We start from the raw sequence: 26,910 nt of genomic DNA on the forward strand, positions 1-26,910 counted from the left end.
TACCAGTTTTTAAATATCTTTATTCACAAATCAGTATAATATTAGTCAGTTTGAATGCCATACATATGATAAAACAGACTATGAAAAGTATCATATTTACAACAAAACCATTATTTTATATAACTGGGATCATGTGATATGCTACCTCCTACATTAATTACTTAATGGACCCAGCTCTACCCTCTGGATGGACCAATTTTATGATTCTCCTAGAAAGTTTTGAGTTGGGTATAGTTCCTTGGTGCTTCTTTCCATGATCCAAGGCTTAAGAGAAAATCCCTGGAAACCAGCAATTGGAACCAGACCTCTCCAGGACTGAGGAGAGACAGGAGTGAGTGAGAAGAAGGACATCCTGTAACATCTTACAGACCCACAACTGCTGTGCTTTGCAGGATATGGGAGAGATGGGACACATAGTGGATGAGGAAAGAATCAGTCACCAAAAATTATATTGAACATTTCTAAAATGTCAATATTAAGAATTTCTAAAACACAAGTTTATAGACAGAAGCTATTCAGCTAGCTGTTAACTGACAGTGTATGCAATATAGTGAAGGAGCTGCTATGCTTAAAAAACCACATACATCTTATTTATCTCTAATTTTAAAATAGTTCATTCCCTTGTTGGGTATGCAAGTGAGCAATGGAGAAAGCGGTGCATCTGCAATACCTGAAATTTAAAAAAAAGGAAAAGAAAAGACAATGAAAATAATCACGGGGCAAAGATTTGAGTCAGTTTAAAAATGGCCAATATTAGAGGGTAGATCATGGACCCCCATTATGTGCAGAAGCAGAATATGCAAAACAGGGCATGATGGGATAGCAGGCTAGAGCCCCAAGAAAGCTCAGAGGTAATTAGTCAGCGAAGAGAGGATTGGATATAGTATGTTGTTCATTCTTACAGCTTATAAAATAAGCTGACCACTTACCAGCTGGTGCTAAGGATTTCAATGCTTCCAGAAGATTTGGGCTAGAGAACTTGATTAGGCACCGGAGGGGTTCTTCTCTCTCGGCCAAGATGCCCCCATTTAAGTCACTTTTGAATTTTGTTTCAAGCTGTCAACAAATATATTTATAAATGACTACTATATATAACAGTTGGAATGGCAAAATGTAATGAAATTAGATTACTCATTTCATTAATTCTCATCATCAAGAAATATAAGGATTAATGGGAGTGGGATCCATTTAATTTGCTAACTGCAAACATAGAGGGAAACCAATAGATTAAACGGTATCACACACAAAATGCCAAGTGTACACAGTGTCTGACACATAGGAGACCTCGGAGGTGAGTTCTGCCTGTGGGTGACCTTTACAGTTTGCATTCTTAATGGAAAATTAGCGCTATTTTTTGTAATCTGTCATTTCAATGTAAAAATGTCATGTCTTTTGAGTCACTATCATGATTTCTTTTTAACTTCTTCTTATGGAAGATTTCAAAAATATACAAAAGAAAGGAGCACAGTATAATGAGTCGCCATGTGCACATCACCCAGCTGAAACAATTATCAGCTCGTGGCCAGTATTCTTTCATCTATTACCCCACCTCCGCTTCCCTACTGCCCACCCCCACTGGATTATTGTGAAGCAAATCCAAGACACCATAGTATTCCATCTGTAAATATTTCAGTATGTATCTAAGAGAGACCTAAAAAAGACTCTTTTTAAAAACATCACCCCCTTCCACTACCACACCTAAAAAAATTAATAACAATCCCTTAGTATCATCAAATATCCAAGTACTACTACTTTAGTAGGTACCTTGGCTCTTAGTCTAATTTCAAATTTTTTTACTTAAAGTGATCTTTAACATTTACAGGCAGAATGCTGAAGTATTTAGAGGGTGATTATTGTATACAACTAACTCAAATGGTTCAGAAAAAGAGAGAGAGAAAGAAAGCAAATGTGGCAAAATGTTAACAACTGGTGAACTGAAGCGAAGGGGAAATGGATGTTCATTGTAATGTTCTTGTAAGCTTTCTGAACGTTTGACATTTTTCAAAATAGGTAAGGTAGGGAAAAATTGGTAGCAGGTATGAGTCAATGTGCACCTTGAATTATAGAATAGAGCTATTCTAAGACGTGCATAAAGCGAAGGTTTGCGGATTAAATCCCACCTATGCTCGCTCAGTGGTTCTCTAACTTTAGTGTGCAGAATTAGGGAGAGGGCTTGTAAAAACAGAGGGCAGGTCCCACCTCCTGAGTTCCTGATCCAGTAGGACTAGGGTGGGGCGAACAAGCTGCACTTCTTACCCATTCCCAGGTTATGATGACACTCCAAGGACTACACTTTGAGAACCAGTGTCCTAGAGTATGAGCTGTTTAAAGGAACTAGGTTAAAACCTGACATTCAGGGGACCCAACTTGAAAAGTGTCAATCAGCTATTCTCACTAAAACCAATCACACCAAACAGGCGTGAGGCCTGAGCGAGCAGATCAATGGCAGATTTAAGGTGTGGCCCATAGCTGTAGGGGGCCAAAGCAGAAAGAATTTTATTGGAGGGTGTGGGAGGAGAGGTGTTGTGAGGTGTTATGAGGATAAGCATGAGAATTAGATTAGGGTGATCATGATAGAAACCTTAAATTCTTCTTATTGTGGCCGTGGACTTGCCCCACAACTGGCCTTGCTGTTGGGCAGTGGCAAACTCCCGGAATGAGCTAGGTTAGCAGTTCTGACTAGGCTGCTGGTGTTTTCCCATGTGATGCCAGCTGGACTATGTAATGACTTATTTATTCACTCTTTTATTCAACAAGTATCCTTTTTTTTTTAAATTTTATTTATTTATTTTTTCCCCCCAAAGCCCCAGTAGATAGTTGTGTGTCACAGCCGCACATCCTTCTAGTTGCTCTATATGGGACGCGGCCCCAGCATGGCTGGAGAAGCGGTGAGTAGGTGTGCGCCCGGGATCCGAACCCGGGAGCCAGCAGCGGAGCGCCCGCACTTAACCGCTAAGCCATGGGGCCGGCCCTCAGCAAGTATTTATGAGCACCAATTACATGGAAGTATTGCTCTAGGTGTGGGTGGGCTAGAAAGATATAACCTACAATTTTTTTCCCTCAAAAGTACAGATCACAGCCAGTTATGCATAACTGAATTAATATGTACGATGAAATGAAAAGGCAAATTCAAAATTTCCAAAAGTCCTCTTCACTAACAGAACTTACTAAATATGATAAAGAAGTCTATTTTAAGTCATCAATTTATTATACAAAATTAAAGTGATAAATGAAAAAGAAACAGTTGCTTAGAACTGTTTTCCACTAAAAGTTTTTGTTTTTAACCTGTAGTTCATGTTTATAGCAACATCCTACCTTATATTGTGCAAATTCTAGTCGTGGTTGAGGATAGTGTCCAAAAGTTTCTTCAGTCACTCTTTGGACTCTCTCTTTTTCTATTCTGTTTTCATGGATGATCCTTGAATCCACTATAGATGGAAGATTTCAAAAGAAACAGCTGTTAGGAATATATTTCATTCATAAAGTATCCTCCTTGCATTCCTAACCTTTCAACTTGCTTGTATAATTTTTAAATGTTTACTGTTTCTTCTCTTGATTGTAATAATTTCTTTTTTTTTTTGTGAGGAAGATCAGCACTGAGCTAACATCTATGCTAATCCTCCTCTTTTTGCTGAGGAAGACTAGCTCTGAGCTAACATCTATTGCCAATCCTCCTCCTTTTTTTTTTCCCCAAAGCCCCAGTAGATAGTTGTATGTCATAGTTGCACATCCTTCTAGTTGCTGTATGTGGGATGAGGCCTCAGCATGGCTGGAGAAGTGGTGTGTTGGTGCACGCCCGGGATCCCCACCCGGGCCGCCAGTAGCGGAGTGCGCGCACCTAACCGCTAAGCCACGGGGTCGGCCCTGTAATAATTTCTTATTGTAGAAAAGTTGGAACTACAGGCTGATAAAAAAGAAAATAAAAATCACCCGTAATTCTACCACGCAGAGATAAGCACTATTAACATTTTAATATATTTCTGTCAGCCCTTTTTTAAGTGAACAAAAAGATATGTATTTTTTAAACTAGGATTATAAAATACACACAATTTTGTATCCTGCTTTCTTTATTTAACATGAAATCAATACCAGGTCCTATGCCCTTGGAAAGTCACAGAAATGTTTAGTTCATAACGGCTGTACCATTTCATTTTATTGTCAAATCATTGGTAAGAGATAGGAAAATTTTCATTTTCATAAATTTATATTGTGTCCTACCACTTTTCTGAACTTTCTGATCCACTTTAGTACTTGCATACTCTACTCTCTCGGGTTTTCTAGGGAAAGACTCCCTGTCATCTGTGGGTAGTAATACAGTCATAATTCTGCTTCTTTAAGAAGCAGTTTATCCAGCACATTAAGAGCCTGGGCTCCAGACTCGGACAGATTTGGATTTCACTCCTGGCGTTGCCAATTCCTAGCTGTGTGACTTTGCCTTGCAAGTTACCAAACGTCTCTGAAACCCCGTTACCTGATGAACAGAGCTTATTCATGGGACTCCTGGGAAGATTAAGGAAATAATACATATAAACATCTTAGTATGGTGCTTGGCACAAAAGAAATGCTCAATGACTATGAGTTAATTTTTGTTTTTCTTGTTGTTATGATTAGATGCTATTCCAGCAATTCTAGCATTCTAAAAGAGAACTATGGTAGCTTAGCTTCCCTCCTTCAACAGAAATTTAATTTTCAATTTTTCTGAAAGCAGTAAATAGTTCTGAATAAGGATCCTAATACATAAATATTTTATGGAGTGACAGAAATCTAAAAAGGAATGTACTTCCAAATTTCAGTTTTTATCTTGAAACACACATACTATTTATATCTAGTCCAAGGCTTCTTTCTTGTAGAGGTGTAGTAGAGTTGTGAGTTTCAAAGGTCTAGAGGAAAAAAAAAAGAAAAAATGAGTATTTTCCTAGTTTTAACATCTTGAAGTATAGATATTGTTTTTAGTACATAAAAGTATGTCAAATCTTATCTTTATTTTTTCCAACAAAAGGAGATTTGATGCCATATCCAGGCTGAGTTGAGCATTTCTCCTAGAGCAGGATATGGGCAGAGCCGGCTGGGGCCAGCAACAGGGCTGTTTTGTTTGAGGAGCTCTGTACTTTGTTAACATAAAATGGGTCTGGAAGGAGTATGGGTGGTGAGTGCAAAAGCCAGAGGAAGCAAAGGCAGTATCTGCGACGTGATGTTTCAGCTTTATAGCTATGCCTTGATAACTGTGAAAACTCACTGAGAGACCTTTTGGAAAAAGCTTTCCTGCTGTAAGTCTGAATCTCTCAAACCACCTCTCTCACTTTCCCTCACTAAAGCCGTTGTTTTTATAATTAAGTGTTTGACAATGTGAATTTTCCTAGGAATGCAACTGTCATAGCAGATCAGTGATACCATTGTGGTGGGAAAGAGGGGAGGGGGCTGCTATGGAAGAAAATCATTTTCTAACTTCTTAATATTAGATTTTTTTCCTTAAAGAGTGGCTTGCAGAGAGCCATCACTCCTTTCTACTTAGAACAGATGAAAATACATAAGTATAACATATCTAAGGGCTCAAAAATATACACAGAGCATTAAAAATCCACCTACAGGGGCCAGCCCAGTGGTGTAGTGGTTAAGTTCGAGTGCTCTGCTTTGGCAGCCCGGGGTTCGCAGGTTCAAATCCTGGGCATGGACCTACACACCGCTCATCAAGCCATGCTGTGGTGGCATCCATATACAAAATAGAGGAAGACAGGCATGGATGTTAGCTCAGGGCTAATATTCCTCAGCAAAAAGAGGAAGATTGGCAAGGGATGTTAGCTCAGGGCTGATCTTCCTCACGCACACACACGCACACACACACACACACACAGACACAAAATCCACCTACAGCTCAGCACCTGAGCATATTAGCACACAGATGCCATGCGAAGGAAAAAAACCGTGAGCCTGTGAGTAAGGCCAGATCCATTCTTATCATTAAAGGGAAACAATGCATTCAAATGATTTTAACAAATAAACAAGTGGTGGGACCTAATAAACCAGTGCTCTCTCCTTTACTAACCGCTGTATCACCTGCTTGACTGATGGGACAAAAAGTTAATTGTACTTTTCTCTTGCATAATAGAATAATATAATTAGCTTCAAAAGACAATGTCAAGTTACTCTAAAGAGAAAATAAATTCTAATTGGAATAGCTGATTTGGAAACGGGGATCTATAACATAGAATCAATGAACAGTATAAAACACAATACAATTATAAAAAGATGATAGAAATTATTTTGTTTCCTTTCATCTTAACTAATTGAAAACTTTCTCCACTTCAGTAATATCTGAAGTGCTCTCCTTTTGTTGGAGGTGGACTTTCCCACCTGCTCGTAGCTTCTAACTCACGTGTGAAAGAGACAATGGAGACTTAACGTTAAAGAGAATCATTGACCTGCTCACCTGATTATACTGTTTAAAAACAATAGCCTTGAGAGAGTCCAGATATCGGCTTCTGAGGTCCATTTTCACAATCTGATGGTGCTTGCCAGCAACTGTCAGTGCCTTGAAATGAAAATTAGCAAGACTGTTAGGGTTAATGTCCCTGTGTTTATAATATTTGTCAAAGTAAAATGTAGGGGCTGCAGTGAAGTTTCCACTTGAGTGAAAAGAAATTCAAAACAATTCAATCTCATGACCTGTTAGTAAGCTTAAAAAACAAAAAAGTGGCTAATGGCATTAAGATTCTCATAAATGCAAAGTCTTTTGTACCATGTTTAGAAAAGTGATTCGGTTTAAAGTTAGGAATTATAATAAATTAAGTTCAGACTTAGGAATAAACAATAAATGCTCAAAATGTTACTGTTTTAGAATATCAATCATTTAATACTACAGTGATACTGCCACATAAAAATGTATGCTTTAGGACAAATATTGAAGAAAAAAGTACATATTAAATGCAATTTATAAAAGCTTTTCATCATCTGGGGGAACAAATTAAAAAACTGAAACAGAATTAATAAAATAAGATATATACCTGGAACTAGAGGGTAGAATTAAGTTTCCCTTAAGACACACAACAGAAATGTACATTAGCTTTTGGGGTAACATTTAAACTAGTTGTGGCAGGGTGGACTCACCTGGCTGTAAGTGGTTGAACAACTGCTATGTATTATAAAGGAAGAGACCCCAAATGTAAAGTTGAATTAAGTGTTAAAGGGAAGTAGAAGCCAGCAGCAGGAGAAATCTTTCTGCCATTTCAGTAAACAGCCAAGGAATTTAAATGACAACCAAGTCTGCCCGCTGGGATCCTATAGCTCGTTGGATCCACAACCCTGGAGTGCAAGGTGCTTCACTTAGCAATAGAGATGATGGAGCCAGGGTGGCAGAGATGCTCACCTATAACCAGCTGAAGTGCTAGCTCTGGAAGCAACGTGAGGTGCCACCGTGTTGTGAATGTTAACCGACAGTCAAAGTGGTGGGAGTCGCCAGGCTAATTTAGGGATGGCTTATTTTGGGGGGAAGATGCTAGGAAGCCCATGATACCAAAGGAAGAACCATAAAGAGAAGCAGACTCTGAACAGAGGCTCCTTCTTGTGTTAAAGCAGTTTTCTTATGTACAGAACATGGGGAAAATGGAAATGAAAACAATGTTCATCAATAGGCAAATTATGCAGTCATGAAAAAGCAGTGAGGTATATTCACATGTAACCACATGGAAATGTTCTGTTAAGTTAGAAAAGCAAATTGTAGACACTATGTACCACTCTGATTTTATAATAAAACATCTTCTGAAAGGAAATAGCAAAACTGTCAACAGTAGCTATTTTGGGTGAATGGGACTGGAAAAAGGGGTATGAAGATTTAGAAGAGTGTTTATCTTTAGAGACTTCTATGTTGGTTGAATTTACATTAAGCATGCATTATTTCTAGATTAAAAGACGCTAATGAAGAGTCCAAACCAATGCTTATGTCACGTGCCCACTTGTAGAATAACAACACTTTCTGCTCCTTATTTTAGGAGATCAAGAATTACATGTGGTAGTTTATGTCAGATGCTCACTGAGCAGTTTAAACCTACATACATATTTGAGGTAAAGATAATAAAACATTATAGCTTATAGTAATTGATTCCATACCTGACCCAGAAGGGGTATATTGCTCCTCAGCCGGGAGGAAGAAGTGAAGGCATATGGAGTCTGGGAATAATATACCACGTAAGTAGGTTTGTACTGGTTTGGCTTTCTATACTGTGTTCCCCAGGCAATTCGAATCCATACTGCATTCTCCTCAGCGTCTCTGAAGCTGACTGTCACCTTATTAAAAAAAGATTTAAGTCCTAATTAAAATCTCATTGTGGCACTAATGACACGTGCTTTTTAGGAGTGATGGATGTCACTATCATCTTGCACACAGGCTGAGATCTGGCAGCAGTCTTTTCTCCTACTTTTCATTACAGTGTTTTGGGATCTTTGGGAAGATATTTTGTGGTTGTTTTGTAAAGACACATACATGCCTTGCAAAGTCTTCTGAAAAAAAAAAAAAATTTAAAAACCTACAGTCAGAGTATGACATCAAAATTTTTCAATAATTTCTTTGGCTTGTCCTGAAAAACTGTATTCTTCTTATGAAGTAAGGCAGCCTTACAAATGATACCTGTTTTATAATGAAACCTTTTCAGCATCAAGCACAGACCTAGAGTGTACTATAAAGTTTAACAGTAAGATTTCTATGTAGTAATGGGCTTAAAAATATGCTAATCCTAATGCTTTTATGCATTTAGCTCAGATGCTAAAAACTACTCTAAAGGAAAGTCATATGGCAAGAATATAGGAAATTCTCCTTGGTTTCCATTTCATGGATAAAAGACAGACCTTCCTAAGCTTTTAAATATGAATGCCAGTTGGTCTGGAATTGTATAGCCCGCTCCTAGACTGTTAGCTCCTCCTGCCTCAGCTTTCCCCTGGAGCTGAGACCCTGGAAAGGAGGCATTAGAGACAGGTGCACTTGCCCCACCCACGTCTCTTTATTTCCTCCCTCTTGTATCTGACTCCAGGAAAAGGAAATTGTAACGTGGCTGCTGGCATTAGCCAAGAAGGCAGTTACTTTGACTGCCCACTCTTTATCTGGCTGCTTTTCCAAATTGCCTCAGTGCATCAGAAAAGGAACTCTCCCCGTCCGGGGTGTGGAGGGCGTGGCTCTGTCTGACCTTCCCCTGAGTGAGCAGCATAGCATTCAGCCCCAACAGGCGCTCAGTGGACCTCTGCTGGCTTGAATGGAAGAGGACAGGGTCTCATTCTGAATAGCCTCTGCGTCACCTTACAAAAGCAAAAATGCCTGTAAAATCAAGATTGAATGTAATATACGGAGAGCACATTTTTACTAGAGGGAGCAAATTGGTAGCACTCAACATATTTAGGTAGTCTCTCTAGACTAGAACGAGGATAATTTAAGTGAGGGCTCATGAACGGGCTGAAAGAGGTCTGTGGCCTCCTGAATTGAATGCGCAGTCGAGTGTGCATGTCTAAGTGTACACTTTTCTGGAGAGAGGTGCTGTTTCATATAGGTCTACGATCCAAAAAAGGTTAAAAATCAGTGGGCTGGGCCGGCTCCGTGGCTTAGCGGTTAGGTGCGCGCGCTCCGCTACTGGCGGCCTGGGTTCGGATCCCGGGCGTGCACCGACGCAATGCTTCTCCGGCCACGCTGAGGCCGCGTCCCACATACAGCAACTAGAATGATGTGCAACTATGACATACAACTATCTACTGGGGCTTTGGGGGGCGGGTGGGAAGGAGGAGAATTGGCAATAGATGTTAGCTCAGGGCCGGTCTTCCTCAGCAAAAAGAGGAGGATTAGCACGGATGTTAGCTCAGGGCTGATCTTCCTCACAAAAAAAAAAAATAATAAATTAATTAATAAAAAAAAAAAATCAGTGGGCTAAGAGAAAAGGATGTCCACAGAGTCAGTCTAATCCTGGCCCAGATGGCTTTCAGATGTTCCATCCCACATTCCTGGAGTAAAGATACTGAGATACCTGAAGAGGTAGGGCCCAAATATAGACCTTTATTATTATCCAAAGAAACTATCTCAATAGATATCACCCTGCAATAGCAGGGATAAAATATTTTTCACAGAGGATAGCTCAGATTAACATTGCTCAAGTTTAACTAGGTGACTAGTTCAGACAAGGGTCCTAACTGGTCTGGTTAACCTGGGACTGTACTGCTGGCCAGGGTACTTCTAAAGGCTATAAACTGTCAGCCACCTGTCACGACCCATAAGCTACTGAACATGTTAGAAAAAAGTTTAGTGTAAGAATCAAATGAAACTTACAACACATAGAATTGTCACATATTTAACTATATTAACATATTTAACACAGACTATCATTATTATACCACACGATACACAGGCATGAAAAAGGAGAGTAAATGTGCTCCCTTTTTACAATTGATATGTATTTTTTAGTTTGTCTCTTCTTTCTTTGAAAGTTTTCCAAGAATATTGTATTTTGAATAGTTTTACCTGGTAAGATATGCAGTTAATCCTTCCTTCTCCCTCCCTCTCTCACACACACACTCTCACACACACACACACACACACGCACTCAAAGGCTCTAGATTGGATCCCCTGAACCACAGGCTCCACTCATCACTCTCCAGTGATATTCCCCGCGCCCTCTCACACAAGCTTCTCTACTCAGTTGGTTCAAGCGCAGGAGTTCTTAACCTGAAGATCTTGGTGAGAATTCAGGGCATCTACGTACTTGGTGAGGGAAAAAAATTACATCTTTATTTGTGCTAATTTCTAATGAAATTTAGCATCTCCTTCAATTGTGAAGGTAGGCAACAAAATAGTAGAATTTTAGGACCTGCTACTCTGTTGTCCATAGAAATCCCAACTATTTTATCACATTACAATTGTTGCACATGCCTCAAAAATAGTACATCACTATTATGAAACTAGTTATTTTTAGAACCACTGTAAGATTACCTATTGTGTTAATAAAGAAGCACATGTATTACTATATCACAATTTAGTATTTTAATACCTTAACAGCTGTATTTTAATATAACTGGTTTCCCTGGTAATTCTATGTATTTTATTTTACAGCATTTACAAACACTCTTCTGAGAAGTGGTCCATAAGCTTCACTAATGGTCAAAGGGTCCCTGGCACAAAAAAGGTTAGGACACCTGTCCTAGAGCAACAGATGAGTTACTCTTCACTCCTGGGCACCAGGAGACTCTACTTGGCAGGATATCACCATCATCAGCCTTTGGGAAAGGGGGGTTATCCAGCTGCTAGTTAAGTTATGAGGAAGAAAGTGAATATGAGCTGGAAGTCCTTGGTCAATTGAGAATAGGCATCAGGACCTGTGGGCCAGCTTGGAGCAGGGGAACAAGGGACAGAGAAGACACAGGAGCTTCACCTGTTCATCCTCATCATCTAAAACCTACAGTGCACAGAGCATGTCTCTCTCTAGCCAGCCTTTCAAACAGGACAGATGTGATCAATAAAAAAGCTCCTTTGTTCCTCCAGCCTCCCCTGCTAGTCGGCCTGAAATTCACTCAGGAGGCAAAAGCTTTTGGAACCCAGCAGTGATGACATGAGAAGAAATCTAACAGCTGAAGTACAGGGGCATTAAAGGAGGAGGAAACACAAGGGTTCAGGCTCTTCTTGTGGAACGGCAGGGGCGGGAGGCATGGGGTTCAGAGAACAGAAGTTCCTGGTGCCTAAAAGAGGGGCAGGAAAGACATCATATGGGAAGAGGGCACCGAGAGAGGACGCAAACCCTGAATTAGAGCCGAGAGAGGAGCTTTCTAGGAGGTTTCCTGTTTTGGGTGCAGTCCAGTGGGGACATTGCCGCGAGTGTTGCTCGAGATGAGTTAGCCAGGAATGTTCAGCTTCATAAAAAGGCTGGTTCCAGAAGGGTCCAGACCACACATCCACAACACTTGTGGAGAGCCAGCCAGGGATTCTGTGCCCGTGAGGCTTTGTTTAAAACAAGTAGCTGCATGTGCCGCACTCACAGTCCAGGTGGGCTCTCCTTTAATCTCTAGAAAGTTTATAATTTCATGGTAAGAATAGTTTTCAAATAATGTAATTAAAAATAATTAGGTAGAAAAAAGTGCTTATTCACAAGACGGAAACAAAGGAGAGACATACCTTCTCTTGGCTCACAAATCTTGAACTAATTTATAAATTAAATGGACCCTCACTCAAAATGCTGATTTTGTTTTGTTTTATAAACCTGACAAATTGATCCTAAGGTTCTTCTGGAAGAGCAGTCAGGACATTTTTGATAAAGAATTGTCAGTGGGGGTAGGCGCAGGGTAGACTTGCCTTAACCGATGTTAAAATATTTTAAAAACTCCAGCAATGAAAGGAATGGAGAGTTTGCAAAGAATGCGCCCAATTCATTTACTCCCCGGCATTTGTTTAGCCCTCACCTGTGTCAGTGGGGAGCAGGATGGTCAGGGTGCTGCTCTCAGGGAGCCTAGCAGTTAAACCAGAAAATGGGACGAGTATGGTGACAGGAGCACAGGACAGGGGGACAGCCAGTCCAGGGGGTCAGGGAAGCACTCTCTGAGGGAGCACTCTTTAAGTGGACGTCAGGAGGATGGGGAGGAATGAGCTGTGCAAAGTCCAGGTGGTGGAGGTTGTTCCAAGGAGAGGGAACAGCCTATGGCAAGTTGAAGAACTCAGAGAAGTTTAATTCAGTCTGGCTGGAGTGTACAGTACAGGTGCTGACACATGAGAGGCAGGCAGTGGATCCAGGAGGGCACGAGAAGAAACAGATCAATGAGTAGAATACAGACTCTTAAAAGTATGAATGAATGGGAAGAATACGATGATGTTAAACCAGTGGAAAAAGCTGAATTAATCAACCAGTGGTGTTGGGACAACTCATTAGCTTGTGAAAGAGAAATTATAAAGCACTCTATCCTGCCTCCTTTAAAGTACTTCCCTTCTTTCTCCCACCACAGTAAATTCTCGTAGCTTAACCTCATTGGAGGAGGGCTGGGTGCAGAACCTTGTGAGATGCTCCAGCAAAGGGAGAAGTGAAAGAAAGGAGTTAGTCATGGAGACAATAGGATGGGCAGAAGACAACCAGAAGACAGAGATTCAGGAACAAGAGAGTTGACTGGCAACTGTCTGAGAGTATGACCTTCTTGAGCACAAGAAATGGATGGTCAACATATAACTTATAGTACCAAGAAACTGTGACTGGCTCATATCTGCAGGCAAGTGGCCCTCCTGATATCCAAACCCAGAGTCAGGCAGTTACCCAAATGGTTGCTGGCAGAATTACTCTGGATGGCCTCCCTTGCCCCTGGAGGAACAGACTAGAATAGGTGTCCTCTGCTCTCTCTTAGGTTAAGTCAGTGCCCCTGCCGGAGAACGGTGAAGCGGGGTGGTGAAGAGGGGCCAGCACTACTGTGCCAACAGGACTTCCTGCACACGAGGGACACATCAGGAGCAAGAATAAATATCTTCCTCCAAGAATCTTGTGGTAGAAAGAACAGAGCTTGAGGATGAGCATGGGGAATGGATGTACTTTTACTGAGACGTAAGCATGTTTATGAGCAGTAGAGCAGGAGATGGTAGAGGAAGAGATTAAGAATGTGAAAGAGGACAGAGAAAAACGCAGCAGGTAGGCCCTACGAGGATGTAGGAGATGGATTCAAAGCACACACGGAAGGGTCATTATAGGAAAGGAGATGAGAGAATATGCTCCGTGACAAGAGGATAAGTAGAGAGTATGACAGAAGTTATGGACAAAGGGTGAGGTAGGGAGATGGAAAGTCAGGTCAAGGAGTTTGTGTATGAAAAGAGGGGACACTACTGTTTTAGAGAGGATGGCCATAGCATGGTGAATGTGACAGATTTTTTGGCATGTCTTTATATGCAAGGAGGACTGAAGCAGATAAGGTGGCAAGAGACTGAAGTAGGGGAGGCTGTTAAAAAAATAATTGCATCGACCTACAATAAGACATTAAAGTGGCGCTTGTGGAAATGGAACGGCAGTAGAAGATTCTGTGGGTGCTCTCGAGCTGCACTGACTGACACGGTAGCCACTAGCCACCCGTGACTGTTTAAATAAATTCATTACAGTTAAATAAGATTAACATTTTAGTTCCTTGGTCATACTAGCCAGAATTCAAGTGCTCAGTAGCCACACGTGGTACTAGCTAGTGTACTGGACAGTGCCGATACAGAACATTTCCATCATTACAGAGTTCTGTTGGTCGGTGGTTCTTAACAAGCATTTCGCCTGAAACTGAGAAGTGAGGGGAGATGAAAGTTTTTACAGTTAGAGTTTGTCTTTGATATGGAATAAAGTAGTACGGAATATCACTAATTGAAATTCTTACAGATAAGAAAACAAGGTAGTAGCAAATTTTAAGTGCACAGATACCATGAAATTGAATTTCATGGAAATTCAGATAAATTTTATTCTTACATTTTTTAATGCTCTCTGAAGAATTTTCTTAAATGAACTTTTGAATTGTTCCATATCAAAAAGGTCACTGTCTTCACCTGTCAAAGTGAAAAGAAAAATCAAGAAAAATCAAGGGAGCTACAATGTCTTCAATAAATACATCTGCATAGACCCTGAAGGTAAGCATTTTGGGTAACCTCAAAGAGCAATAATGATCAAATCACACAAATGCTGCAGGTACCTCCAACACAGCGTCACCAAATATATTTCTCATTTTCCCATCAATGAATAATAATCACCTCATTTTGAAAGAGAAGAGATTTAAGAGGAACATACTATTCATTTTTAAGTTGTCAAAATATGAAATAGAAATGTTCAACTTAAAATGGAAAACATTACCTGGTTCTTTACTCATCCGAAAAACATCCCAAACCTTCTGGTGCCGATGAAATTGAGTATCTGAGAGGGAAGAAGAACTTATTACTATTATATCACAGAACTTTCAAGTAATATGCTTGTAAAGACGTATTTTTAATAATATGGAAGTAGAGAAAATAACAGTAATTTACAAATAATCTTATACAGATTTTTATTCAAAATATAAATTTTATATGGATTAAATTTACTCCAGACAAATAAACCAAGTCATAAAGAATTACTCAATATATGTAGTACAGATGTAGCATTTATTCTTACTTAGTCAGACCATTTATTCTACTTCCATACTGGTCTGTTCCTCAGAATGCCACATTTATCCGGCATGCCAGGGGGGACATGCTCTCCATAACTGGTGTTTGCACTGGCCGTTCCTTTGTCTGAGCACTCTTCTCCTAGCTCGTTACACACCTCTATTCCTGCATCTCATTCTGTTCTCAACTAAAATGCCACCTACACAGAGTGGCCCACCCTGGTCACCCGACCCAAATCGACCCCCCATCCCGCTCTGCTTTAATTCCCTTCACGGCACTTATCACTGCCTGACATTACATCATAGATTTAGATGTTCAATTGTGTACTGCTTGTCTTCCCAACTAGAATCCCGTGGAATACAGGACTTTGCTTATTCACTGTTGTATTCCCAGCATCTAGCCACTGGCTGGCATTAAAAAAGCACTCTGCATATATTTGATGAATGAATGAATGATATAGAAGACACCCTTCAGGAGTTAAAAACTTAAGAGTATCTTGGGGTAAAAATGGGCTTAGGAAGTTCTCAAGTTCAATCCCACCACATTATCATCCTGGCTCTACTCTGTCCCTGCGCTGACCTCTGTCTGTCTGCATGTCTGTCTTTGGACCTAGGACCAAGGTGCTCTGCACCCCATAAAGAGGGGCCCAACATGCAAGGCTTGCTCTGCTTTTTGTACTTATTACTTTTCTTGTCTTTTCTTCAGTTTAGTGTCTTTTTTTTTTTTGGTGACTTGGTGTCCCCATCTCCCCCCACCCCACTCCATTTATGGCAATGGCCTGGCAATTCTTTATTTAAAATTATTTTTATTTATTTTTTATTGAGGTAACATTGGTTTACAACATTATATAAATTTCAGGTGTACATCATTGTATTTCAATTTCTGTGTAGACTACATCGTGTTCACCACCCAAAGTCTAATTGCCATCCGACAGACGGCAGTACACACGTGCCCTTCTACCCCTTTCGCACTCCCTCCTCCCCACTTCCCCTCTGGTAACCACCAATCTATTCTCTGTGTCTAAGTGTTTTTGTTTTTTTTTTAATCTTCCACACGAGTGAAATCATATGGTATTTGGCTTTCTCCATCTAACTTATTTCATTTAACATAATGCACTCAAGGTCCATCAATGTTGTTGCAAATGCAAGATTTCATCTTTTTTACGGTTGAGTAGTACTCCATTGTATTGATATGCCACATCTTCTTTATCCATTCATCATTTTCTGGACACTTAGGTTGTTTCCAGGTCTTGGCTATTGTGAATAATGCTGCAATGAACACAGGGGTGCATATATCTTTTCGAAATAGTGTTTTTGCGTTCTTTGGATAAATACCCAGGAGTGGTATAGCTGGATAATGCGGTAGTTGTCTTCTTAATTTTTTGAGGAATCTCCATACTGTTTTCCATAGTGGCTGCACCAGTTTACATTCGTACCAGCAGTATATGAGGGTTCCCTTTTCTCCACATCCTCTCCTACACCTGTTATTTTTTGTCTTTTTAATAATAGCCATTCTGACGGGCATGAGGTGATATCTCACTGTAGTTTTGATTTGCATTTCCCTAATAATTAATGATGTTGAATATCTTTTCATGTGCCTGTTGCCATCTGTACATCTTCTTTGGAAAAATGTCTGTTCAGATCCTCAGCCCATTTAACAGGGTTGTTTTTTGCTGTTAAGTTGTATGAGTTCTTTATGTATTTTGGATATTAACCCCTTATTGGATATATGATTAGCAAATATCATCTCCCAACTGTTAGGTTGTCTTTTTGTTTTGTTGATGGTTTCCTTTGCTGTGTAGAAGCTTTTTATTTTGATGTAATCCCATTTGTTTATTTTTTTCTTTTGTTTCCCTTGCCTGGTGAGACATGATATTCAAAAAGATACTGCTGGGCCTGCCCCATGGCTTAGCGGTTAAGTGTGCACACTCCGCTACTGGCGGCCCGGGTTCGCATCCTGGGCGCGCACCAACGCACCGCTTCTCCAGCCATGCTGAGGCCGCGTCCCACATACAGCAACTAGAAGGATGTGCAACTATGACGTACAACTATCTACTGGGGTTTTGGGGGGGAAAAAAAACCAAACAAACAAAAACAAACAAACAAATGAAAAAAACCCAAAAAGATACTGCTAAGACCGATGTCGAAGAGCCTACTGCCTATGTTTTCTTCTAGGAGTTTTATGGTTTCAAGTCTTACATTCAAGTCTTTAATCCATTTTGAGTTAATTACTTATTTACTTTTTATTTTTTTGGTGAGGAAGATTGGCTCTGAGCTAACATCTGTGCTCATCTTCCTCTATTTTGTATGTGGGATGCCTCCACAGCATGGCTTGATGAGTGGTGCATCAGTTCGAGCCTGGAATTCGAACCTGTGAACCCTGGGCTGCTGAAACGGAGTGCATGAACTTAACCACTACGCCACTGGGCCAGCCCCCCATTTTGAGTTAATTTTTGTGTATAGTGTAAGATAACGGTCTACTTTCATTCTTTTGCATGTGGCTGTCCAGTTTTCCCAGCACCATTTATTGAAGAGACTTTCCTTCTCCATTGTATGTTCTTGGCTCCTTTGTTGAAAATTAGCTGTCCATAGATGTGTGGGTTTATTTCTGGGCTTTTGATTCTGTTTCATTGATCTGTGTGTCTGTTTTTGTGCCAGTACCATGCTGTGTTGATTACTATAGCTTTGTAGTATATTTTGAAATCAGGGAGTGTGATACCTCCAGCTTTGTTCTTTATTCTCTGGATTGCTTTGGCTATTTGGGGTCTTTTGTTGTTCCATAAAAATTTTAGGCTTCATTGTTCTATTTTTGTGAAAAATGTAATTGAGACTTTGATATGGATTGTACTGAATCTGTAGATTGCTTTAGAAAGTATGGACATTTTAACTGTGTTAATTCTTCTAATCCATCAGCATGGGATATCTTTCCATTTCTTTGTGTTGTCTTTGATTTCTTTCAGCAATGTTTTATAATAATTTTATTTATTTATTTATTTTTCCCCCAAAGCCCCAGTAGATAGTCATATGTCATAGCTGCACATCCTTCTAGTTACTGTATGTGGGACACGGCCTCAGCATGGCTGGAGAAGCGGTGCATCGGTGCGTGCGTGGGATCCGAACCTGGGCCGCCAGCAGCAGAGTGCGCGCACTTAACCGCTAAGCCATGGGGCCGGCCCTCAACAATGTTTTATAGTTTTCAGTGTACAGGTTTTTTACCTCTTTGGTTAAATTTATTCCTAAGTATTTTATTCTTTTTGTTGCGATTGTAAGTGGGATTGTATTCTTGATTTTTCTTTCTGTTATTTCATTGTTAGTGTATAGAAGTGCAAGTGATTTTTGTATGTTGATTTTGTACTGCAACTTTACTATATTCATTTATTATTTCTAGTAGTTTTTTTGTGGATTCTTTAGGGTTTTCTATATATAAAATCACATCATCTGCAAATAGTGACAGTTTTACTTCTTTCTGATTTGGATCCCTTTTATTTCTTTTTCTTGCCTGATTGTTCTGGCTAGGACTTCCAATACTATGTTAAATAAGAGTGGTGACAGTGGGCATCCTTGTTTTGTTCCTGTTCTTAGAGGGATAGCTTTCAGTTTTTCACCTTTGAGTATAATGTTAGCGGTGGGTTTGTCATATGTGGCCTTTATTATGTTGAGGTACTTTCCTTCTATACCTATTTTATTCAGACTTTTTATCATAAATGGATGCTGTATCTTGTCAAATGCTTTTGTCTGCATCTAATGAGATGATCATATGTTTTTATTCTTCATTTTGTTAATGTGGTGTATCATGTTGATTGATTTGTGGATGTTGAACCATCCTTGCATTCCTGAAATAAATCCCACTTGATCATGGTGTATGATTCTTTTAATCTATTGTTGTAGTTGATTGGCTAATATTTTGTTGAGGATTTTTGCATCTATGTTCATCAGTGATATTGGTCTGTAATTTTCTTTTTTGGTGTTGTCTGGTTTTGGTATCAGGGTAATGTTGGCCTTGTAGAATGAGCATCCCCTCCTCTTCAATTCTTTGGAAGAGTTTGAGAAGGATAGGCATTAAATCTTCTTTGAATGTTTGGTAGAATTCACCAGGGAAGCTGCCTGGTCCTGGACTTTTGATTTTTGGTAGGTTTTTGATTACTGTTTTCGATATCCTTACTAGTGATAGGACTATTCAGATTCTCTATTTCTTCTTGATTCAGTTTTAGAAGGTTGTGTGATTCTAAGGTTGGAGAAATTCTATCCATTTCTTCTAGACTATCTAATTTGTTGGAGTATAGCTTTTCATACTATTCTCTTGTAATTCTTTCTATTTCTATGGTCTGTTGTAATTTCTCCTCTTTCATTTCTGATTTTGTTTATTTGAGGCTTCTCTCTTTTTTTCTTGGTGAGTCTAGCTAAAGGTTTGTCAATTTTGTTTATCTTTTCAAAGAACTAATAGCCTGACAATTCTGGATTATCTAGTTTTGTCTAATATAGGTGTAATCAACTACAATGTGATGCCTGCCAAAGAGACAGCATCCAAAGGGTTTTTGTTTCTTTCTGGTATTTTCTTCCTTGGTTCTGTGTTTCAGTTGAGACAGCCCGCTAATTGATCTCTGAATAAGCTTGTTACAATAATAATGGGAATTAAAATTTTTTGTTGTTAATTATTCTATTAAACATCATGTAAAAGTTCATGGTAAATGGCAAAGACTTAAATACAAATGAAGACATTTCCTCAAATAGAACCCCTCCTAGACTAATTCATGATCTTTGTGATAAACTTGTCTATCTCTGATGTTCTCTATCTTAGCAAGGGGCTCTACTTTCCTTCTAGTTGCATGCACATGCAGAGCCTGGAGCAATGAGTATCTCTCCCACTGAGTCCCCTCTTGATCACACCACATGCAAGTCCAGTCACTTTTAATCCTTACATTCCTTACAAGCTGCACTGTAATAAGAACAAATTCTCAAAAATATACTTTCAAATTCTGTTAATAATTCAAAGCCTAACAAATATTTGCTATGTGCTTATTATATGCCAGTTACTGTGCTAAGAGCTTTTCAAGCATTATCTTATTTAACTCTCACAATGATGCTGTGAAGTTGGTGCTATTATTATCTCCATTTCACTTAGAAAAAGTCTGAGGCTTTGGGCCGGCCCGGTGGCTTAGCGGTCAAGTGTGCACGCTCTGCTACTGGCGGCCCGGGGTTCGATCCTGGGCGTGCACCGACACACCACTTCTCCAGCCATGCTGAGGCTGCGTCCCACATACAGCAACTAGAAGGATGTGCAACTAAGACTTACAACTATCTACTGGGGCTTTGGTGAAAAAAAAAAAGGAGGAGGATTGGCAATAGATGTTAGCTCACAGCCAGTCTTCCTCAGCAAAAAGAGGAGGATTAGCACAGATGTTAGCTCAGGGCTGATCTCCCTCACAAAAAAAAGAAAGAAAAAGAAAAAGTCTGAGGCTTAGAAAAGGAGATGTGACTTGGCAAAGGACACAAGACTGGTAGGTGACAGAGCTGGGATTTGAAACCAGGTCAACTTGACTCTAGAATCTGAGTGCTTATATAAAAATTGCCTCTGTGATGAAACTGGATTGCTTAAGTGTAAATAGAAATCACCAAAACTTACAAACAATGTCTAAAAGGGCTGCGTCATTGAGACTTGCTCGCTTCTCCTGAAAGAGAAGATAAAATACGTAGTAAACGTGATGATAAGCTTGGTTCTACCCCATGTACAGCACATTTTAGGATTGCTTAGAACAGACTATGAGCACCCTCTCAATACTTTACTGACAACCTGTCTCCAATCTATGCTCTCCAGTTAAGTAACAAATACACCATCCGATTCATGTCTCTGTACAGATACTCATAACTGTTCTTCCACAATCTACTCCTCATTTATCACTTTTAAATCTTTTTTTTATTGAGGTAACATTGGCTTATAATATTATATAAATTTCAGGTGTACATATATTTCAACTTCTGTATAGACTACACCATGTTCACTGTGAAAAGTTTAGTTGCCACCCGTCACCACACACATGTGCCCCTTTACCTCTTTCTCCCTCCTCCCACCCCCTTGCCCCTCTGGTAACCACCAGTCTGTTCTCTGTATCTTGTTTTGATTTTTAATCAACTGTATCCTTCTAGACTTCCTCTACACGAAGATTTCTCAACCAGGCACTACTGACATTTTGAGTCAGATAATTTTATGTTGTGGAGAGCTGTCCTAGGATGTTTAGGAGCATTCCTGGCCTCTACCCATTAGAAGTCAGTAGCACCCCACTCCTACAGTTTTTTTTTTTTTTTCTGGGAGGAAGATTAGCCCTGAGCTAACATCCAGGCCAATCCTCCACTTTTTGCCAAGGAAGACAGGCCCTGGGTTAACATCTGTGCTCACCTTCCTCTACTTTATATGGGACGCCGCCACAGCAGGCTTGACAAGCAGTGTGCACCCAGGATCTGAACCTGTGAACCTCAGGCCACCGAAGTGGAGCAGGCGCACTTAACCACTGTGCCACCGGCCCAGCCCCGAACTCCCACAGTTTTGACGACCAAAAATGTCTCCAGACATTGTGTCCTCTGGGACACAAAATCGTCCCAGCTGAGACTATACATATACATTTATATGTATGCACATTATATAGTTTCTTTCAATGTCATACACAAAGATCTAGTTTATTGTTTTTAATTGCTGAAGAATACTTTATGTGGTTGTATCATTATTTATCTAATCTCCTAAATATAGTTTCCAATGTTTTGTTTTTTAAACAATGCTAGTTAACATCTTTATTTATAACTAAATATATAAATGTTTCTCAATTATAATTTTTATATACACCTCCTTATTTTTTATTATTTTCTCCATATAAATTTCCAGAAGTGGAATTGCTGGGTCATAAAGTTTATTTACTTAAAAGTGAATGAGGAGGGCTGGCCCGGGGCGGGGCATAGCGGTTAAGTGCGAGCACTCTGCTTCCACAGCCCGGGGTTCACAGGTTCGGATCCTGGGCGCGCACCGACACACTGCTTGTCAAGCCATGCTGTGGCGGGGTCCCATATAAAGTAGAGGAAGATGGGCATGGATGTTAGCCCAGGGCCAGTCTTCCTCAGCCAAAAGAGGATGATTGGCATCGGATGTGAGCTCAGGGCTAATCTTCCTCACAAAAATAAATAAATAAATAAATAAAAATGGTTTAAAGAAAAAAGTGAATGAGGGACAGGTACACCAGAATATGGGAAAATTTTTTGTACTATACTTGCAACTTTTCTGAAAGCCTGAAATCATTTTAATACAAAAAGCCAATAATACATGTGAAAGAATGTCTCTTTCCACACAAGTTGACCAACACATTTGAGTATTATTATCTTTTCATCTTTGACAATCTGATAGGTAAAAAAAGAATACTGCTCATTATTATTTTAACTTGTATCAATTGTTTTTTCTCCCGTGGTGTTCACTTTTTTTCCTTATTGATTTGTAAGCATTCTTTGTAAGTTGAAAAAGCCAATTAAAATTAGTTTCTTCTCCACTATAGTAGTACATAGCCCTCATCACTTCACAGCTTAGCAGCTGCCTTAAATCTCTGTTGGACTAAGAAAAGAAAAAAAAAAACCCAAAGGGGTAGCATGATGTTTAAGGTGAATCATTTTGGACATCGTTACCTCACAAAGCAGAACCAAGTCCTGAACAAGAGATTCCTTTCTCTGCCGCAAGTTTACAGTCTGCAGTTGATTTTCAGACAGAAAACCCCAGGTTTTGAGGATTGTCATCATTTCAGTCATTGGGATTTTCAAGATGATCCTCTTGAAAAACTCGGCAACAGTTTCATCCATCTCTTTGCCACTTTAATAAAAACAAAAATAAAAACAGCACAACAAAGTATTAACCAAATACAAAAGTTTAACTTAATGGTGAATTTTTTAGCATTATATTTTTAGCTGGGATTTTGATCTGTAGGTCAAATACTCAAATGTTTACCTTTTTTCAGGCACTCTGCAAAGAGTGTTTCAACTGGAGGACTTTGTTTTCTCCTTAAGTTGTATATTTAAATATGTTTAAGTTTTTAAAAATTACTTTTCTCTCTCCTTTCTTGGCTAGAGTATTTTGATCTTTTTTGATGGCAATGATATGTAAATCATTCATTCATGTACTGATTTGTGTAACAAATTACTGAGCATCTGTGTGTGCCAAGCACTTTTCTAGGCACTGGGGATAGATACATCTTTAACCAAAAAGACAAAAATCCCTGCCAGTCGGGAGTGTCCATTCTACCTGGGAGAGAGAGGCAACGGGAAAATCACAAAATGTGTTAAAAGTGATAAGTGCTGTGCTGAAAAAAAGGAGCAGTGTTAGGAAACTAGTAGAAGTGAAAATGGAGCAGGCTGGGGGGAAGGTGGGGGTGGTGGGGGTGCAGAGAGTAGGCCTCAAAGAGAGGGTGACATTTGAGCCAATCCTTGCAGGAGAGAGAGTGAGCCATGTGGCTAGCTGGTGGAAGAGCTTTCCAGGCAGAGGGAACAGCCAGTGCAAAAGCCTTGGGGCCTTCAAGGAACAGGGAGAAGGAGGCCTTCAGGAGGCCGGAGTGAGGAGGCACAGAGGAGGAAGTGAGGCCAGAGATGATGGAGGGACCTGAGGGCCACTGCAAGGATCATGGCTTTTATTCTGACAGAAACCAGCTGCGGGAAGGTCTTGAGAAAAGGCTGGATATGCCCTCACTTAGGTTTGCTACCGGGATCAGTCTAGCTCGTGTTCTGAGAATGTAGTCTGGGAGGAAGTGTGGAAGCGGGAGGCCAGCTAGCAGCTACATTATTACTGCAAGAATGTAGGTAAGAGATGATGGTGGACCCAAGTGGAGGTGGTGGGAAGAGGCCAGATTCTGGATATACTTTATTTATTTATTTATTTATTTATTTCCCCCCCAAAGCCCCAGTAGATAGTTGTATGTCATAGCTGCACATCCTTCTAGTTGCTGTACGTGGGACGCGGCCTCAGCATGGCCGGAGAAGTGGTGTGTCGGTGCGCACCTGGGATCCAAACCCGGGCCGCCAGCAGCAGAGCACGCCCACTTAACCACTAAGCCACGGGGCCGGCCCTGGATATACTTTTAAGAGGGAGTCCACAGGATTTCCTGATGGATTAGATGTGGGGTATGAGAGAAAGAGAGGAATCTAGATAATACCAAGGTTTTACCAGGTAACTGGAAGAACAGAGTTTCTACTGAGGGTGGGGGCAGAGGAAAGCTCAAGAATTCCGTTTTGACCATGTAAATTTTAAGGTTAATTGTTAGACTCCAGGTGGAGATACTGAATAAACAGCTGGATTTATGAGCCTACAGGACTCAATAAGACTGGAAGAGGAGAGGACTGCAATCTCTTTCTCCGTTAAGGCCTCGCCAATTAACGTAGAGCTATTACCTCACTTTTCCTGCCCCAGGTCTGAAGGCAAGATTCTTCAACTGTCCAAAAGGTCTTGAGCTTCAAATCTAGTGTGGCTCCTTCAGCAACAGTCAAGGGCAAAGATCTTCAGGAGCATGACTTAGTGGCTGTCTTCAAGTTGTGGCATAGGGAGGGGGGATTCTGAGCCCTTTTATTACTTTCCTCAGGGCAGAAGCTGTGGGCCATGGGTGACAGCTGATCTCAGCTCTGCTACCTGATTTGGGGTCACTGATGGACATCTCTCTCTCTCTCTCTTTTAAAATAGAGAACATAAAAAAGCAAGCAAGCATGATTTCTAAACAAAGATTAAGCAGGATATCTGCAGACTTTAAATTCCCTTAACAGCCTATCTTCTAGGAAAGAGCCTACAGACGCTGGTGTCCATGTTTAAGATAAGAGGCAGCAGTCAGTCACTCTCATCTGCTTCCACCACAACTACGGGATTTCTGAGGACAAACACAGGCATATCCCCCTACAAGAATCCTGGCTGTGACTTATTTCTACCATTTAAGTGTTTGTTGAACACTGCATATAATTTATTACCATTGACCACTTCCAAAAAGATATGGGTAGTTAACTATATTTTAAAGACACTGAAAACAATAGTTGAAACAAAAAGAGGAACTCTTAGGAGTGGTTTAGCAAGAGAAAAATAACTGAATTAAGAACAAGAGAACAGAATCAGGATCATGAAAATTGAGCCTGATCTATTTCCTTGTCCAGATACAGGACAAACCTACCTAAACGTCAAGACTAAAATCTTCACCGTGGCTTTCAAGGCCCTGTGTGGTTTGGTTCTTGCCTCCCTCCCCATCATCTACCACTTTCTCCTTGAGGCTTTCTGAGCTCCAGCTACTTTGGCCTTTTAGTTCCTCTACTACAAAACAATCTTTCCAAGGAAGGGCCATTGTACCTGCAGTTACCCATGCCTAGAAGGTTCTTCCTGCACATATTCACACGGGCAGCTCTTGTGGTCATTTAGGTCTCAGCTTTGATGGCTTCTACTCGAGAGACTTATTCTGACCACCCATTGTATAATTATTCCCCACCTTCCACTGCTTGTCTTTACAGAACTATCTGAAATTATCTTGCTTATTGATGACTTTACTGCTTTACAGTATTTTATTGAGCTCCACTAGGAGCTATGTTTGTGTCATTCATAGCTATATCCCTAGATGATGAACACTTGTGGAATGAACTATTAGATGCTCTCTCGGAGCAGTGTGCCTAAGGAGATAAACCACCTGGGAAGGATTACTGTCCAAGAGTCAGTGAAATATCGAGCCAACTTCTCCCATCACAACAGGGGGATTGGGGGGGGGGGTGGGCTTGCTAAAATGCTGATTCCAGGGCCCCATCCATTTAAACTGGGGGGTAGAAGGGCACCGGGATTTTGCATTTTCAGAGTGCCTCAGAAGTCTTAATTCTGGGTAAAGCTGGCAGAATGCTATCCTAAAGAATTCTGGTGGAAAAAGAGCACTCAATCTCACCAATAAAATTGGAAAACTCTTGAGTACACTCTTCTGATTCCCTGTGATTATCTAATTTCTTTTCATTTCCTGGCATTCAGCAGTACAGTGCAAACAGCAGAGGCTCAACATACATTTGTTGAATGAAAGCACGACAAAAAACAGCCCTTGTAAGTAACTTTCCTGTAGATCTGCACCGCTGAAGAGCTGCCACAAAGAGAATAAGGAGTAATGCGAGAGGCTGCATCGATGGAAAAGGATGGAAGCCAGGGTTAACCAAATACCAAAGCACCCGACTCGGGACATAGCAGCCACCCAACGCGGGGACAGTCCTCTAGCTCGTCACGTGACAACTCCGGCGGCTCCGACACTAACGCCCGCCCTACGTAACACCCCGCCCCACCACGGGCGGATGTGACATCACGAGAAGCATCACTGCCCGCTCTCCCCTCAGCCTCAACCGTAGTCCTGGTCCCCCGCCTCCAGCCCGAGACCTAGCGGCAATCCCGCACCTTGGGACGGGCGGCAGTCGCGAAAAAGTCACCCCAGAGGCCTGGGATGGGCTTCCTCAAGGCTCCCGCCACCCTCCGGGGCCCGATCCCAGGCCGGCAGGGGCTGTCTCACCGTCCCACATCGCCAGCCGTGCCTCTCCTCAGCAGCCGTTCCCGCCCGCTGCACCTTCAAAGCCACCAATTGCAGTTCCCGCCGCCCTCGAGCCCCGCCCACTGGGGGGGCCCAAACTTTGGACTGTACCCCAGCGCAGGGGGCCGCTTGTGGGGAGCGGCTGAAGTGAAACTCGGCAAGCCCCCATGTCACTCCTCTTAGCAGAGAATATTTTTTAGATGCAGTTAATCTCAGTCACAAAATCTGGCTTGTCGGTTCGGCTTGTCGTTTAGGCCCCGCCGTGCCTCCG

General features: G+C 40.9%; 1 protein-coding gene across 4 annotated transcripts; it reads right to left on the reverse strand.

The window, feature by feature from the left end:
• CENPN (centromere protein N) lies at positions 1 to 26,700 on the reverse strand. Of its 4 annotated transcripts, XM_087419890.1 has the most exons (12): positions 26,510 to 26,613; positions 24,508 to 24,781; positions 22,759 to 22,939; positions 20,723 to 20,768; positions 14,811 to 14,870; positions 14,433 to 14,509; positions 8,104 to 8,280; positions 6,428 to 6,529; positions 4,817 to 4,880; positions 3,316 to 3,428; positions 930 to 1,056; positions 1 to 670 (listed from the first exon to the last, which is right to left on the reverse strand). In XM_087419890.1, exons 3-12 carry the CDS (start codon positions 22,927 to 22,929, stop codon positions 588 to 590), a joined length of 1,020 nt encoding a protein of 339 aa, XP_087276016.1. In that variant the 5' UTR covers positions 22,930 to 22,939; positions 24,508 to 24,781; positions 26,510 to 26,613; the 3' UTR covers positions 1 to 587. The 4 variants fall into 4 exon arrangements, with proteins under 4 accessions (XP_087276016.1, XP_004437136.1, XP_014648152.1 ...); XM_004437079.3 differs by lacking the exons at positions 24,508 to 24,781; positions 26,510 to 26,613 and adding an exon at positions 26,622 to 26,700; XM_014792666.2 differs by lacking the exon at positions 24,508 to 24,781 and having other exon boundaries at positions 26,510 to 26,655.
• Positions 26,701 to 26,910: the final 210 nt, after the last annotated feature.

The sequence above is a fragment of the Ceratotherium simum genome, chromosome 30, assembly GCF_057802395.1.
Source record: "Ceratotherium simum simum isolate JZ-2026a chromosome 30, ASM5780239v1, whole genome shotgun sequence".
NCBI classification, from domain to species: Eukaryota; Metazoa; Chordata; class Mammalia; order Perissodactyla; family Rhinocerotidae; genus Ceratotherium; species Ceratotherium simum.

Coding starts and splice junctions, on each gene's coding strand:
- CENPN (XM_004437079.3), bottom strand. CDS start 22,929: ATGGATGAAACTGTTGCCGAGTTTTTCAAGAGGATCATCTTGAAAATC. Junction 14,510..14,810: donor TCGGATGAGTAAAGAACCAG/GTAATGTTTTCC, acceptor TCACTTTGACAG/GTGAAGACAGTGACCTTTTT. Junction 6,530..8,103: donor ATATACCCCTTCTGGGTCAG/GTATGGAATCAA, acceptor TTTCATTTCAAG/GCACTGACAGTTGCTGGCAA.